Genomic DNA, 17,449 nt, shown 5'->3' on the forward strand with positions numbered 1-17,449 from the left:
GATGAGATGTGCTTCCCCCCTCTGCAGGTTTTCCCCCTGGAGCCACTGTTGGATATGCCAAATCCCAAATCCGAGACATACTGAAGACTGAATTCAATAAGTCAATTGAACTGCAGGTACATTATGATGGGGCACCATGGGCACCTTTTATTGGGATTTTAAACTTAACTTCAATAATTAATGTAATGGATAGAAATAACAGCAGCCTTTTTCTTTAGTCTTTATAGAGTTAATGTAACAGATTTCCTCCTCTTCGTCTGATGAGGAGTAAGGATCAGACCAAAGCGCAGCGGGGGAAGTGTTCATGATGATATTTAATTCAAACTCAGAACACTAAACAATAAATGACAACGTGAATTTACAAAACCGAAACAGTACCGTGTGGCCCAAACACTCACACGGAAAAAAACACCCACAAACCAAAAGTGAGACCCAAGTGAAAACCAACACAAAAACCAACATAGAAAAACAAACATAGACTGTCCACCCCAACTCACGCCCTGACCATACTAAAACAAAGAATAAAATAACAGAACTATGGTCAGAACGCGACAGTTAAAGTTAAGCTAGGCTATACATAAATGATTCCATAGGCTCAGTCTGACATGACAACTAGGGCTAACCTCTAAGTGTTGACACTGTTAGCTTTTCATTACATAGCTTACTCCCTAAAGAAACCTCTGAACAGCTGTTGTGCAACATGCTCTGAGTTTTAACCCTTTAGAGTCTAAGCTCTGTCTAAGCTGCGGGGGTGCTAAGATAATATATGGAATTATTTTAAGATTGTAATACCAAGGAATATTTAGCTATTTGATTTAGAATTTTTTTATTAAAACATTATTGGGTGAAACATTGATTTTGGCATTACTGCTATTAGCCAATAGAAACGCATTGAAAAACAGATTCCCTACATGGAACAACAGATAGTCACCAATACATTTAAAGGACGTTTGTTCTGAAGTGTCTGTCCTATATCTGAGAGATATAAGAAAGATCAGGAAACATTTTTTAAACATTTATCCCCTTATTTTAAGCACTAAACTATTTCTGTACCAGTCAAAGGTTTGGACACCTACTCATTCAAGGGTTTTTCTTATTTTTTAAAATTATTTTCTACATTGTAGAATAATAGTGAAGACATCAAAACTATGATATATATATATATATAACACATATGGAATCATGTAGTAACCAAAAAATAGTTCAACAAATCAAAATATATCTTATGTTTAAGATTCTTCAAATTAGCCACCCTTAGCCTGATGAATAAGATATATTCAACTGCATTTGGAGGATGGTAGATATTGAAAGTAAGACAAAAAGACAGTTGAATTGAAAGACTTCAAATACAGCCCATCTAAACTAGATAAGTAACTATTATTTGCAATGAAGAGAAGTTATAATGATGTATTTACTGTGTCTTGGTAAAGGTTGCTAAGAGCCCTCCAGACTTTGTGTTCCGGGCAGTGTCGGGTCCCGTGGTGTTCACAGCCATATCTGTCATCAACGCCCTGCGCCAGTCAGGCCGACGCTTCCAGCCCATCTCACACTACTGGAAGGTACCAGACCACCAGTACCAAGTCCACTCAGGTAAGAGCACTGTTCTGTGTGGAACTATACAAGCCACTTCTGAAATAGAGATTTTAATAGTACATCCCCAGTAGAATGAATGGTATGCCAGTTTTTGTTTGGGTTTTCTGCGCTGTGCAGGATGTGTTTGAATGTTTAGACTTAACCTTGCCCTTCTGTTTCCCTGTCCAGTGCTGCAGTTTGTGCCCAGCCACATCGACGTGCGAGTCTGCAACTTCAGCGAGCGCATTGAGAAAGGCCTTACCATGGCATACGCCGAAGTGCGCCGACGCGCACAGGAGTCCACCAACTTCACTGTGCACGTAAGTGGAGACCTACTGAAAACACTGTAGCACTCCAGTCAACTAAAATAGAGCTTCTCCTAATGCTCTGTTTTCATTACCAGTCACTTACTCCTTCCTTGGATTTCACCCCCACTTGTGATGATCATCTGGAATCACCCCTAATCACAACCCATTTATGTCAGAAGCACTTAGCTCACACATTTATTATTACTAAAAAATCACTGGCCGTGTCGATGTGCTCTCCCTGCTAGAACTCTCTAAGAGCAGCGTCTGCTGAAATAAATCGGGAAGTGGAAAGAAAGAAAAGCTCCTCAAGAGAGTCGGTTGGCTGAGGCCAGGAAAGTTCGAAACGAATTGGGTTACTGTGTGTGAATGCAGCAGCAGTAGTGGCTTGCTTTGGATTTGGGAGAGAAAAGAAGCAGGATCTGCTTGACTTAATTGTAATTGTTGAGGCTTGGGGAGTGACAGGGAGTAATGGCTGAAATGTGTGGTTTGTGTAATTGTGTGTGCTGCGGTAATACAACCTAAGTGCTGGTCTCAGCATACAAGTCTGTTTAGATCAGTGGTCACTCATTCAAGACCAAAATTATCAGCATAGGTTTATTGATTCAGGTTCTTGCAGAGGTTTTCCACTAATTAAGTTGAGAAAGTGCTTTTTGTCTGTTCATGTTTGACGTTCTTGAACGTAGCAAGCGAGAAGGATATGGAGAGTTTTCAGACATAGATTTCATACTCAGTCAATGAAGGGATTATACTGGGCATTACATTCATATCTGGAAAAGGCCATTTAAATTATGGCAGTTCATTTTATTTTCAATTCCCTTTCTATTTCAATTCCACAAATTAAATTAAATCAATTTGGCCCAAGCTCTTCTGCTGCATCACACTGTATGCTCACTTGTGGTTTTATTGGTGACAGGGTTTATTGTGCCGTCTCTTTTGACCATTTACTGAACTTTTGAAATCCATCACCAGCTCAAAGACATTGTGGGCTCTATTTCTATCAGCTCGCTTGCTCTGAGGTGGGAGGGGTGGAAATATTGGAGGTATGTCCTAAAAAACATACGCCAATATGCCAATTTCAGTAAATGCAACTAGGGATATTTAAGACTGACCAAAGCTGGTCTTAGCGGGAACGCAATTGGCTATGGCATTGATTTTGCCAGCAGAGGCGCACATAGTAGCCTTATGTACATCACCAATGTTTTATTAAAATATCACAAGTAGCAAAACAATCAACAGACGTTTCCCTTTTTAAAATTTATATTGGACATCTTTGTCTAGCTTCTGTGAAACATTTGGACTTATTATTTGCAATGCCCGTTGAATGAAAGGTTTCAGTGTCTGTAGGAAGCCTGTTTAAGAACATCAAGTTAATTAAAAAGACTGCTTATTGTTTTTCATTTATGATTTATTCAAAAAAAATGTGTCTTCCACTTTTCTCTGTTGGACCTAACTGTTATATCACGGGAATTCTGATCGCTGTCCGTGGGCTGAATCAGTTTGTTTGTTTACCTTTCACTTGGCAAAGTCACTATTGGCCATATCAGCGGCGATGGTAGGCTGTAGCTATATATATTTGGGAGCAGTAACGGTGAGTGGACATTCCACTAGCGGTTAGAGCATTGAAATTGCTTTATAAAGGGGCACAAGACAGGGATGTTCTCTCTCCCACTTCTGTTTGCACTGTCAATTGAACAGCTTGCAAAAATAATTAGACAGGACCCAAATGTAACAAGGTATCAGTATTGGTACACATGAATATAAACTAAACTTATTGCAGATGATCTCCTGATATACTTGACCAATACTGAAAACTCAATGCCCCCCTCGCTAAAAATATATCTATTATATATTCTAAAATCTCAGGATATGAAATTAACGTGTAAAAAAAAAATGAAATAATGGCAATAGGAAAAATAATGACTCATGATATACAGCAATCCTTTAAGTGGACCACAAAAAATATAAAATACTTAGGATGCTCAATAAGTGACAAAGCAAGTCTGTATGTTTCAAGTCTGTATGTAGGCAGCAGCCTCTCTGTGTTAGTGATGGCTGTTTACCAGTCTGATGGACCAGCTTTGATGCACCTGTACTGACCTCGCTTTCTGGATGGTAGTGGGGTGAACAGGCAGTGGCTCGGGTGGTTGTTGTCCTTGATGATCTTTTTGGCATTCCTGTGACATTGTGTGCTGTAGGTGTCCTGGAGGGCAGGTAGTTTTCCCCAGGTGATGCGGTGTTGTGCAGTTGCCGTACCAGGCGGTGATGCAGCCCGACAGGATGCTCTCAATTGTGCATCTGTAAAAGATTGTGAGGGTTTTAGGTGACAAGCCAAATTTCTTCAGCCTCCTGAGGTTGAGAGGTGCAGTTTGTCCATGATGTGTACGCTGGGGAACTTAAAGCTTTCCACCTTCTCCACTGCTGTCCCTTCGATGTGGATAGGGGGGTGCTCCCTCTGCTGTTTCCTGAAGTCTACGATCATCTCCTTTGTTTTGTTGACGTTGAGTGAGAGGTTGTTTTGCTGACACCACACTCCGAGTACCCTCACCTCCTCCCTGTAGACTGTCTCGTTGTTGTTGGTAATCAAGCCTACTACTGTTGTGTCGTCTGCAAACTTGATGATTCAGTTGGAGCCGTGCATGGTCACGCAATCATGGGTGAACAGGGAGTACAGGAGGGGGCTGAGCCCACACCCTTGTGGGGCCCCAGTGTTGAGGATCAGCGAAGTGGAGATGTTGTTTCCTACCTTCACCACCTGGGGGTGGCCCGTCAGGAAGTCCAGGACCCAATTGCACAGGCCGGGGTTGAGACCCAGGGCCTCAAGCTTAATGATGAGCTTGGAGGGTACCATGGTGTTGAAGGCTGAGCTATAGTCAATGAACAGCATTCTTACATAGGTATTCCTCTTGTCCAGATGGGATAGGGCAGTGTGCAGTGTTATGGCAATTGCATCGAGTGTGGATCTATTGGGGCGGTAAGCAAATTGAAGTGGGTCTAGGGTGACAGGTAAGGTAGAGGTGATATGATCCTTGACTAGCCTCTCAATGCACTTCATGATGACAGAAGTGAGTGCTATAGGGCAATAGTCATTTAGTTCAGTTACCTTTGCCTTCTTGGGTACATGAACAATGGTGGACATCTTGAAGCTTGTGGGGACAGCAGACTGGGATAGGGAGAGATTGAATATGTCTGTAAACACACCACCCAGCTGGTCTGCGCATGCTCTGAGGACGCGTCTAGGGATGCTGTCTGAGCCGGCAGCTTTGCGAGGCAGTTACCCCACTGAAGACATTCTTTAAAAAAGTATACTTACGCATAACAGACTTTATATGGGCAAATAAAACTCATAGAACATCTTCCTAAGTCTGAGAGTGGTTTTAACCTTCCAGACTGGGAATTGTATCAACCCGCCCTCAGGGCTTTTACTTGAGACATATAGTTAAATGCACTAAAGAGGAAAAATGGGTACCTTTTGAAGATGCTCATCCCCAGAACCTTTTCACGTGGATAAAGCTAAGAACATTAACAATTTCATAGTTAAGAACACGATAACAATATGTGAGAAAATAAAACGTATTCTACAAGAACCAAAACAACTCCCTAAAAACAGAATGGAACAATCCTTGGATAGCTTTTCAGAACTCCCCGATTTTAAATTGGTCCACATGGAAAACTATGGGCATAGAAACTGTAAATTACTTGGTAATAGGAAGTAAATGTATTTCCATGACAGAATTAAAAAGCCATTTTGGACTGACAAATGTAGATATTATCAAATACATGCAACTTAAAAGTTTAATATCACGAAATGTTGATTTTAAATATTTTGGACATAAAAGCAATCTTGAGGGAATCCTAATTTGAGTCAGAAAAGGATATTCATATGATAGCTAAGATAAACAAAACCTTGCAGAGAGCATATCCAACTGACAACCTCTTAGAAAAAATATTAACTATTGGAATTAAGACTTAAAAATAACTGATATTGACATTGGAACATACATTATATACAAAAATATGTAGACACTCCTTCAAATCATTGGCAGTAGAATGGCCCTACTGAAGACCTCAGTGACTTTCAACGTGGCACCGTCATAGGATGCCACCTTTCCAACAAGTCAGTTGGTAAAATATCTGCCCTGCTAAAGCTGCCCCGGTCAACTGTAAGTGCTGTTATTGTGAAGTGGAAATGTCTAGGAGCAACAACGGCTCAGCCGGGAAGTGGTAGGCCACACAAGCTCACATAACGGGATTGCCAAGTGTTGAAGCGCGTAGCGCTTAAAAACCATCTGTCCTCGGTTGCAACACTCACTACCGAGTTCCAAACGGGCTCTGGAATTTTTCATTTTACCTTTATTTAACTTGGCAAGTCAGTTAAGAACAAATTCTTATTTACAATGACGGCCTACCCCGGCCAAACCCTAACCTGACAACGCTGGGCCAATTAAGCGCCACCCTAAGGGACCCTCAATCACCCGGTTGTGATACAGCCCGGAATCGAACCAGGATCTGTAGTGACACCTCTAGCACAGAGATGCAGTGCCTTAGACCGCTGCACCACTCGGGAGCCCACGAACACAATGTCGGCACAATAACTGTTCGTCGGGAGCTTCATGATATCGGTTTCCATGGCCAAGCAGCCACAGACAAGCCTAAGATCACCATGCGTAATGCCAAGCGTAATCACCGCCATTGGACTCAGGCGCAGTGGAAACGTGTTCTCTGGAGTGATGAATCACACTTCCCCATCTAGCAGTCTGACAGAGAATCTGGGTTTGGCGGATGCCAGGAGAAAACTACCTACAGGAATGCATAGTGTCAAATGTAAAGTTTGGTGGAGGAGGAATAATGTTCTGGGGTTTTTCATGGTTCCTTAGTTCCAGTAAATGGAAATATTAACGGTACAGCATACAATGACATTCTAGATGATTCTGTGCTTCCAACTTTGTAGCAACAGTTTGGGGGTAGACCTTTCCTGTTTCAGCGAGGTCCATACAGAATGGTTTGTTAAAATCGCTGTGAAAGAGCAACGTTGGCAGATTCTGCAGAACAATAGCATAGTGTGTGAAACTAGCAATGACTCAATGGTCCATGCTTTCTGGGAATGCTTTGGAGTCCAGGGATTATGGGCGGAGTTGGAAAGTTGGCTGTCAGAAGTATTACAATGTAAATTTACTTTTAATCAGTCTGTCTGCATATTTCAAGACATGGCATTTGAGAGTGCAGTGAGATACCCGATGGGTTGGACGATACTTTTCCCGTCAATCATCTTGTTTGTGTATATTTTGTATTGTTTGAAAATACATAAAATCTTGCAAAAGTGCAAACAATATATTTCCATATTGAAGCCGTGCAGTGACTGTTCAAAAACATGTTCAACATATTTATCCAAAAGGGGATATGCTTACATTTTATTTAGTTTCTGTACGCTATTTACTAAACTAAGCTATAACGGACTAACATTCAAATTGGAGTTGATGACAATGCAATTCATAAAATACCACACAACCACATATTTAGCCAATGGGATACATTCTGATTGGCCAGTGAGGGGTCAAGCCTCGACACACCCTCAACTTGTTAATTCATCAAAACCCAGCCCTTTCACGCCACCGCCAGCTACTGTGCCCATAATTCAGGTTGTGAAAGTAGCAAAAATATTTATGACACACACCCCAACGTGTAGTGCTGCCGCAAGCGCTTAGATTTACCATTGCGTTATGTTTGTTAAAATAGAGTCCTGTATGTACGTATTAAATATTTTCCTAGATTGTGAACATCACCATGAATCAGCCCAGGAGTCAGCAGAGGGAGCCAGTGGACGTGACCTTCGCGGTGCGCGATGCCGTCGGCTACCTGAAGGGGTCAGAGGTCAGCAACCACCTGAGGCTGCTCAACATGGTGGAGTTCAGCTACTACCTGGGCTTTCCCGTGCTGCAGATCGCCGAACGTGAGTCCATTACCATACTGTCTAATGGATTGGGATTTTATGCCAACTGTCTAATGGATTGGGATTTTATGCCAAGCACCCCTACTGGGATGTTGCCTTGGGGAAATACATGTATTCTAATCGATTGCATTCTATTAATCAATCTGCTTTACCTTCTAAGGACCTCTTTTATACCTCAATAGGAATATTTTTAGGTTGTCTGTACTTTCCTTATTTCCCTCTCTTCTTTTCCCAATAGCTTTTCACTACCCAGAGTTGAACACCACCCAGTTGCTTCGCTCGTCTTGGGTTAGAACAGGTATGCTTCCCCTTGTCAACACATCTGACTTTAAGTATTCCACCCAATCTAAATCTCAACTGCAGCTAGAGGATGGATACACATTCAGGTCCTATGTTCTGGCTGTGTGATAGGCAATGTGTTGGCTCTGTATTGCCTGTCCTGTGTGATATCATAACCATCTGTTTCCTGTCCAGTGATGCTGGGTGTCCTGGACCAGGGGGTGGACGGGCGGACCTTCCAGGCCAAGATGGAGCGTCGTGTGGCCTTGCTGCTGGGAGAGGTTCTGAGGGCGGCCAGGCGTAACAAGAGGGCCACTAGTGTGGCCAACCACAGTGTTCAGGTAACCACATCAGAGACACTGTACTATACTGAGAATCATCTTAGAATTCTTGTGCTGTGCTTGACTATAGCGCTTAAGTACAGCAAATACAACTCTCACCCTGTGGTAATAACCCCTAGGCAAGGCTGCCATAGCCACTGTGTTAGGGTTAGGGTTAGTAAGCCTGAGTCATCACCAGAAAAACAACCTGGGTTTCCTCAGCCAGCCACTAACCCACATCCAGTCTCCAGGTTTATTAGAGTGGAATGATGAACAGTGTGTGGCCCCACATGAACCACACCCTTTCTCACACACACACACACACACACACTTTCACAGGTGATGCCAGCGTACTGATTCTGTCAAGTCAAACTACAGCTTCTATGTGAGAGGCTGTGAGTCTATGTGAGAGTTTTAGTGATCACAATAAGCAGAGTAGACAGTATCACTGTGTTATTTAGAGCCAGACACAAACATTGAAGACAGTCCTTGAAATGCAAAAAGAAAGAGCTCAGAGCACTCTAATATGACATGTTCTTTTCAAGGCTAAAAACAGAAGAGCACAATCATTACAGTCGTGGCCAAAAGTTTTGAGAATGACACAAATGTTAATTTCCACAAAGTTTGCTGCTTCAGTGTCTTTAGATATTTTTTTCAGACATTATTATGGAATACTGAAGTATAATTACAAGCATTTCATAAGTGTCAAAGGCTTTTATTGACAATTACATGAAGTTGATGCAAAGAGTCAATATTTGCAGTGTTGACCCTTCTTTTTCAAGACCTCTGCAATCCGCCCTGGCATGCTGTCAATTAACTTCTAGGCCACATCCTGACTGATGGCAGCCCATTCTTGCATGATCAATGCTTGGATTTTATCAGAATTTGTGGGGTTCTGTTTGTCCACCTGCCTCTTGAGGTTTGAGTTCTCAATGGCATTAATGTCTGGGGAGTTTCCTGGCCATGGACCCAAAATATCGATGTTTTGTTCCCCGCGCCACTTAGTTATCACTTTTTCCTTATGGAAAGGTGCTCCATCATGCTGGAAAAGGCATTATTCGTCACCAAACTGTTCCTGGATGGCTGTGTTCTTAGGCAAAATTGTGAGTGAACCCACTCCCTTGGCTGAGAAGCAACCCCACACATGAATGGTCTCAGGATGCTTTACTGTTGGCATGACACAGGACTGACGGTAACGCTCACCTTGTCTTCTCCGGACAAGCTTTTTTCCGGATGCCCCAAACCATCGGAAAGGGGATTCATCAGAGAAAATGACTTTACCCCATTCCTCAGCACTCCAATCCCTGTACCTTTTGCAGAATATCAGTCTGTCCCTGATGTTTTTCCTGGAGAGAAGTGGCTTCTTTGCTGCCCTTCTTGACACCAGGCCATCCTCCAAAAGTCTTCGCCTCACTGTGCATGCAGATGCACTCACAGCTGTCTGCTGCCATTCCTGAGAAAGCTCTGTACTGGTGGTGCCCCGATCCCGAATCAACTTTAAGAGACGGTCCTGGCGCTTGCTGGACTTTCTTGGGTGCCCTGAAGCCTTCTTCACAACAATTGAACCGCTCTCCTTGAAGTTCTTGATGATCCGATAAATGGTTGATTTAGGTGCAATCTTACTGGCAGCTATATCCTTGCCTGTGAAGCCCTTTTTGTGCAAAGCAATGATGACTGCATGTGTTTCCTTGCAGGTAACCATGGTTGACAGAACAATGATTCCAAGCCCCACCCTCCTTTTGAAGCTTCCAGTCTGTTATTCAAACTCAATCAGCATGACAGAGTGATCTCCAGCCTTGTCCTCGTCAACACTCACACCTGTGTTAACGAGAGAATCACTGAAATGATGTCAGCTGGTCCTTTTGTGGCAGGGCTGAAATGCAGTGGAAATGTTTTTTGGGATTCAGTTCATTTGCATGGCAAAGAGGGACTTTGCAATTAATTGCAATTCATCTGATCACTCTTCATAACATTCTGGAGTATATGAAAATTTCCATCTTACAAACTGAGGCAGCAGACTTTGTGAAAAGGAAGTAGAATGCCATTTGCCGAGACCTATTAGAATTCCACCAATAGAGCCCCACAGTGGTGGTGTCATAATACCCATAAAACCTAGCGGTCAAACGGGGAAATGGTTCCAATAGTTCCACCATTTATTTTTCCCATAGGTGATTTTAGAAAAACTTTAAATAAGGGCTGTGTTTTGTGTAGGCTTACACTGGCGTGACTTTTTGATATCAATATATTCGGCTCTATTTACTCTCAGAATCGAAAATGGTAATTAGCATCAAAGTAGACATAATGCGTTCCCTGCAAGCTCCAGCTGACACCTTTGCAAACAGGTATTGTGTCAATTTAGAACTTGCACAAGACAGTTCACAGAATTGTACATTTTTTTATTTATTTTTATTTTACCTTTATTTAACCAGGCAAGTCAGTTAAGAACAAATTCTTATTTTCAATGACGGCCTGGGAACAGTGGGTTAACTGCCTGTTCAGGGTCAGAACGACAGATTTGTACCTTGTCAGCTCGGGGGTTTTGAACTCGCAACCTTCCGGTTACTAGTCCAACGCTCTAACCACTAGGCTACCCTGCCGCATATATTTAAAGATATGTTGCCAATTTATTATTTATGACTTTTAGCTAACATTTGATCCAGAGATTCTTACCTTTGCCTCGATTCGTCATCGCGACTGATATTCTGCAAAAGGTACAGGGATTGGAGTGCTGAGGACTGTGGCCCAAAACATCACTGCTCTAGAGGAGATCTGCATGGAGGAATGGGCCAAAATACCAGCAACAGTGTGTGAAAACCTTGTGAAGACTTACAGAAAACGTTTTTGACCTCTGTCATTGCCAACAAAGGGTATATAACAAAGTATTGAGATAAACTTTTGTTATTGACCAAATACTTATTTTCCACCATAATTTGCAAATAAATTCATTAAAAATCCTACAATGTGATTTTCTGGATTTTTTTCCCTCATTTTGTCTGTCATAGTTGAAGTGTACCTATGATGAAAATTACAGGCCTCTCTCATCTTTTGAAGTGGGAGAACTTGCACAATTGGTGGCTGACTAAATACCTTTTTGCCCCACTGTATATTCTATGGTGCAAAAATGATTGGAACCGTTTCCCTGTTTGACTGCTAGGTTTTATGGGTATTATGACTCATAATGTGGTACTCTATTAGAACTCTAATCATAGCCCATACCGAACACAGGTTCACCGCTAATTCATGATCCATTAAACGTCCGTGGGTCTGTGGAGATCTGGGAAGCAGATATCTCAAGGTGCTATGATATTTATCACTAACAGCTCCCACCTGCGTGTAGACCGTCGCACCCTCTCTGCCCTCTCCACAGGGCCCGTTAACATATCCCTCCCCACAACTAGAGTAGATTTCTGCATTTATAATAGCTCCAGCTGCCAGGCAGAATGAGAGAGAGAGAATTAATAATTGATCTGCTATTAGTGACTGGGGACACAGCATTCAAGTAACGGAACTTGAAAGAAAGAAAAAGAGACTTGGTGGTTGGTCTTTGATTAGCTGGCCTGTGATGAATAGGTGGTGTTGCCATGGATACCCTGGCCTATCCTGTCCCCTAAATGTTGTTGTGAAGAGAGGGGAGAGGGGAGTAGAGCAGGTGCTGTGGAGAACCACAAAAGGCCAAGCCTGATTAGTAAAGCAGTGTGACTCTGGGTAGAAAAGACTACAAGCCCTCGATAATGAGTCTCACTGTTGCGGTTCATGGAGAGCTCACCACGAGGAATAATATTGAAAGGTTTTACCAGTTGATGTGACTCACTGTACGAGTCCAACTCTGTTTTCAGTCACATCCACCAATACCCCTTCTAAGGACTACTGCTACATTACTGTGGGGGCTATATATACAGTTGAAGTCGGAAGTTTACGTACACTTTAGCCAAATACAATTAAACTCAGTTTTTCACAATTCCTGACATAAATCCTAGAAAACATTCCCTGTCTTAGGGGAATGTTAGGATTAGGATCACCACTTTAATTTAAGAATGCCAGAATAATAGTCGAGAGAATGATCTATTTCAGCTTTTATTTCTTTCATCACATTCCCGTGGGTCAGAAGTTTACATACACTCAATTAGTATTCGGTAGCATTGCCTTTAAATTGTTTAACTTGGGTTAAACATTTAAGGTAGCCTTACACAAGCTTCCCACAATGATTTGGGTGAATTTTGGCCCATTCCTCCTGAGCTGGTGTAACTGAGTCAGGTTTGTAGGCCTCCTTGCTTGCACACGCTTTTTCAGTTCTGCCCACAAATGTTCTATAGAATTGAAGTCAGGGCTTTGTGGTGACCACTCCAATACCTTGACTTTGTTGTCCTTAAGCCATTTTGCCACAACTTTGGAAGTATGCTTGGGGTCATTGTCCATTTGGAAGACCCATTTGCGAAGTTTTAACTTCCTGACTAGAGGTCAACCGATTATGATTTTTCAACGCCGATACCGATTATTTGAGGACCAAAAACCGATTAATTGGACGGTTTAAAAAAAAAAAATGTGTTTGTAATATTGACAATTACAACAATACTGAATGAACACTTATTTTAGCTTAATATAATACATCAATAAAATCAATTTAGCCTCAAGTAAATAATGAAACATGTTCAATTTGGTTTAAATAATGCAAAAACAAAGTGTTGGAGAAGAAATTAAAAGTGCAATATGTGCTATGTAAGAAAGCTAACATTTCAGTTCCTTTCTCAGAACATGAGAACATATGAAAGCTGGTGGTTTCTTTTAACATGAGTCTTCAATATTCCCAGGTAAGAAGTTTTAGGTTGTAGTTATTATAGGAATTATAGGACTATTTCCCTCTATACCATTTGTATTTCATTAACCTTTGACTATTGGATGTTCTTATAGGCAGTTTAGTATTGCCAGTGTAATACTATAGCTTCCATCTCTCTCCTCGCTCCTCCCTGGGCTCGAACCAGCAACACAACGACAACAGCCACCATCGAAGCAGTGTTACCCATGCAGAGCAAGGGGAACAACTACTAGAAGGCTCAGAGCGAGTGACGTTTGAAACTCTATTAGCGCGAACTAGCTTGCCATTTCACTTCGGTTACACCAGCCTCATCTCGGGAGTTGATAGGTTTGTAATCATAAACAGCGCAATGCTTGACGCACAACGAAGAGCTGCTGGCAAAACGCACGAAAGTGCTGTTTCAATTAATGTTTACGTGCCTGCTTCTGCCTACCACCGCTCAGTCAGATACTTAGATACTTGTATGCTTGTATGCTCAGTCAGATTACATGCAACGCAGGACACGCTAGATAATAACTAGTAATATCATCAACCATGTGTAGTTAACTAATGATTATGATTGATTGTTTTTTATAAGATAAGTTTAATGCTAGCTAGCAACTTACCTTGGCTTACTGCATTTGCGTAACAGGCAGTCTCCTTGTGGAGTGCAACGAGAGAGAGGCAGGTCGTTATTGCGTTGGACTAGTTAACTGTACGGTTGCAAGATTGGATCCCCCGACCTGACAAGGTGAAAATCTGTCTTTCTGCCCCTGAACAAGGCATTTAACCCACCTTTCCTAGGCCGTCATTCAAAATAAGAATGTGTTCTTAACTGACTTGCCTAGTTAAATAAAGCTATAAAAAAAATACAAATCGGCGCCCAAAAACACAGATTTACGATTGTTATGAAAACATGAAATCGGCCCTAATTAATCAGCCATTCCGATTAATCGGTCGACCTCTATTCCTGACTGATGTCTTGATGTTGCTTCAATATATCCACATCATTTTCCGTCCTCATGATGCCATCCATTTTGTGAAGTGCACCAGTCCCTCCTGCAGCAAAGCACCCCCACAACATGATGCTGCAACCCCCATGCTTCACGGTTGGGATGGTATTCATCGGCTTTCAAGCCTCCCCCTTTTCCTCCAAACATAACGATGGTCATTATGGCCAAACAGTTCTATTTTTGTTTCATCAGACCAGAGGACATTTCTCCAAAAAGTACGATCTTTGCCCCCATGAGCAGTTGCAAACCGTAGTCTGTTTTTTTTATAGTCTGGCATCTTCTTTTATAGTCTGGCTTCTTCTTTGTTGAGCAGCCTTTCAGATTATGTTGATATAGGACTCATTTTACTGTGGAATAGATACTTTTGTACCTGTTTCCTCCAGCATCTTCACAACGTCCTTTAGCTGTTGTTCTGGGATTGATTTGCACTTTTCGCACCAAAATATGTTAATCTCTAGGAGACAGAATGCGTCTCCTTCCTGAGTGGTATGACGGCTGCATGGTCCCATGGTGTTTATACTTGCGTACTATTGTTTGTACAAATGAACGTGGTACCTTCAGGCATTTGGAAATTGCTCCCAAGGATAAACCAGACTTGTGGAGGTCTACATTTTTTTCTGAGGTCTTGGCTGATATCTTTTGATTTTCCCATGATGTCAAGCCAAGAGGCACAGAGTTTGAAGGTAGGCCTTGAAATACATCCACAGGTACACCTCCAATTGACTCAAATGATGTCAATTAGCCTAACAGAAGCTTATAAAGCCATGACGCATTTTCTGTAATTTTCCAAGCTGTTTAAAGGCACAGTCAACGTTGTGTATGTAAACTTCTGACCCACTGGAATTGTGATACAATGAGTTATAAGTGAAATAATCTGTCTGTAAACAATTGTTAGAACAATTACTTGTGTCATGCACAAAGTAGATGTCCTAACCAACAAGAAATGTGTGCAGTGGTTGAAAAACGAGTTTTAATGACTCCAACCTATGTGTATGAAAACTTCCAACTTCAACTGTATCTACTGTAGTAGGTCAAAGCTGTGTGTTGGAAAACCTTGGTACAGCATGGGTGAAATAGGCATCGTGGTGCTCACGTGAATTTCCTTTCTTTTTTTGCTTTAGACCAATTCCTATTCTCACTTAAAATGTATTTTTTTGTTTTTAATAGTTGTTGGGTAACAGTGAAATTAAACCAGGGGGGGTTGCAAAATTCAAGTAACTTTCCCAAAATTCCCAGTTTTTCCCAGAAATCCTGGTTGGAGGGTTCCTGGATTTCCTGTTTATTCCTTCATAATTGAAGGAATCTTCCAACCAGGATTTCTGGAAAACAGGGGAATTTTTGGAAAGTTACTGACATGTTGCAACCCTAGTACCAGGCATTGTCGCAGCAAGCTTTCTAGTCTAGAACTGTGATGTTAACAGTAACACACATCTCCCTGCAGATTGTGAGTACGACCAGGCTGGTGGGAGCGGACCACCCTCTGGATATGGTGTACTTTGTGGACCAGCTAGGACAGCGGTTGCCTGCCATCACCACGGCCAACATGCTGAACAGACTGGATGTGCAAAGGGCAGCCATCGTGCTGGGCTACAGAGTACAGGGCATCCTGGCTACACGTAAGTAGAGCCTTAGCGTGGTTAAAAATGGCAAGCCAGCACAGCTCCTCCTCCCTACTGTATCCATGCACCAGTGCATTCATTGGCACAGAATAGTGTTCATTAAGATTTTGGAGCTCCTGATCAAAGGTCAGTAAATCTGCACAATTACAAGTATACGGACAAACACACCTCCTTTAAAAGGGAAATCATAATGAACTGATAAGCAACACCTGATTAACAAAGAAAGGAACCATGATAGTGGACATTTGGAATTCTGATGGGGATGGGGACATAAACACGTAGACACAGACAGACGTATACACACATGCAAGCATACACACACGCACACACACAGGCAAAGACATACCGACATGCACACGCATGTAATTACACACTCCATAATGTTGTATGCCATGTTATATGTTATTGATGTATCTATGGCCATTTTCCTGTAGCTGTGGAGAAGGTGGCAGGGTACCCTCCTCCAGACACGGAGAACACCAGCATGTGGATCATCATAGGCGTGGTGGTGCCGCTAGGCGTGGTCATCGTCATCATCTCCATCCTCTACTGGAAGCTGTGTCGCACCGACAAGTTGGAGTTCCAGCCCGACGCCATGACCACTGTCCAGCAAAGACAGAAGGTGAGGAGAGGAGGAGGGACGATGGACCAAGAGCATGGTCCTGGTCCCCTGTTTCTCTCTGTGTTTATTCACCTCTTTTAACCTGCTGTCATCATCTTTCCATCTCTGGATGTGTTGGCTCTTACATGTTATGTTGCCTGTCTCTGTCCATAACCACTGTTTTATATGTGCCTACTCTACGCAGACTACGTTGGATTAGTTTCAGCCTTTTCTGTTCTAAACCTTTTCTAACTCTCTGTATCCCTCTCTGGCCTATCTACAGCACCTCTGTATGTGGTATATTGTATTGTTAGTTATCTCTCACACTGACAGCTATTTTTCCTCCTCTACCTTCACACACAGCATGGAGAGATTTGTGTTATCAGCCAGTCGGCTCCTCTGTGTCTCTCCACTGTTTGTGTTATACAGTTATCTCCCCTCTTAAGGACATATCTGTATCCAGGCCTCTATATCTCCCTGGCAGTGCATTCCTCACCCCGTACTTGTTATTATTTGAGGGCTGTAGTTCTCACACTATGGGGAGTTGTGGTGGTCTCAGGCTTCACCCCACAGAGATCAAACCTAACTTCATCTTCAGTCGAATTTTCACTTAGTCATCCATTGATGTCAATGGGAGACCAAGTGAAAATGTGACTTAAGTGGGATTTGCCGCTGTGCTGATAGGCTGTACTGTATGGGAGCTTAGAGTAGTAGAGTACTATCTCTCTCCCCTGCTGCCAGTGATCCAGTCTCATGCTGGAGAGGATCACAGGCTCCCTATGTGGCAGCAGCCCATGCTTGAGAGAGGATCACATGCTCGCTATGTGACAGGCAGCCCAACAGTAATTGGCTCTCGCTGCAGTAAGGCACAGCAGCTGTGTTCTTGCCCAGGGCTGCTCCCACAGTACTGCAGCTCCACACAGCTCTACAAGATCCCCCTGGCTGACAGTATCACACACACACGCATACATGGACACAAACACACAGAGACACCCTGC

The 17,449-nt window shown here is 42.5% G+C and overlaps 1 protein-coding gene across 1 annotated transcript in view; it reads left to right on the forward strand.

Annotated features, from left to right (window-relative positions):
* LOC112219002 (UPF0606 protein KIAA1549) overlaps nucleotides 1–17,449 on the forward strand; it is an 80,872-nt gene that overhangs the window by 43,214 nt on the left and 20,209 nt on the right. The window contains exons 4-11 of the mRNA XM_042301659.1: nucleotides 28–116; nucleotides 1,431–1,590; nucleotides 1,762–1,892; nucleotides 7,647–7,827; nucleotides 8,066–8,125; nucleotides 8,302–8,447; nucleotides 15,673–15,847; nucleotides 16,285–16,472. Coding sequence (XP_042157593.1) covers nucleotides 28–116; nucleotides 1,431–1,590; nucleotides 1,762–1,892; nucleotides 7,647–7,827; nucleotides 8,066–8,125; nucleotides 8,302–8,447; nucleotides 15,673–15,847; nucleotides 16,285–16,472 — 1,130 coding nt within the window. The remainder of the gene's footprint in view (nucleotides 1–27; nucleotides 117–1,430; nucleotides 1,591–1,761; nucleotides 1,893–7,646; nucleotides 7,828–8,065; nucleotides 8,126–8,301; nucleotides 8,448–15,672; nucleotides 15,848–16,284; nucleotides 16,473–17,449) is intronic.

This window comes from Oncorhynchus tshawytscha, linkage group LG19 (assembly GCF_018296145.1).
Source record: "Oncorhynchus tshawytscha isolate Ot180627B linkage group LG19, Otsh_v2.0, whole genome shotgun sequence".
Lineage (NCBI taxonomy): Eukaryota > Metazoa > Chordata > Actinopteri > Salmoniformes > Salmonidae > Oncorhynchus > Oncorhynchus tshawytscha.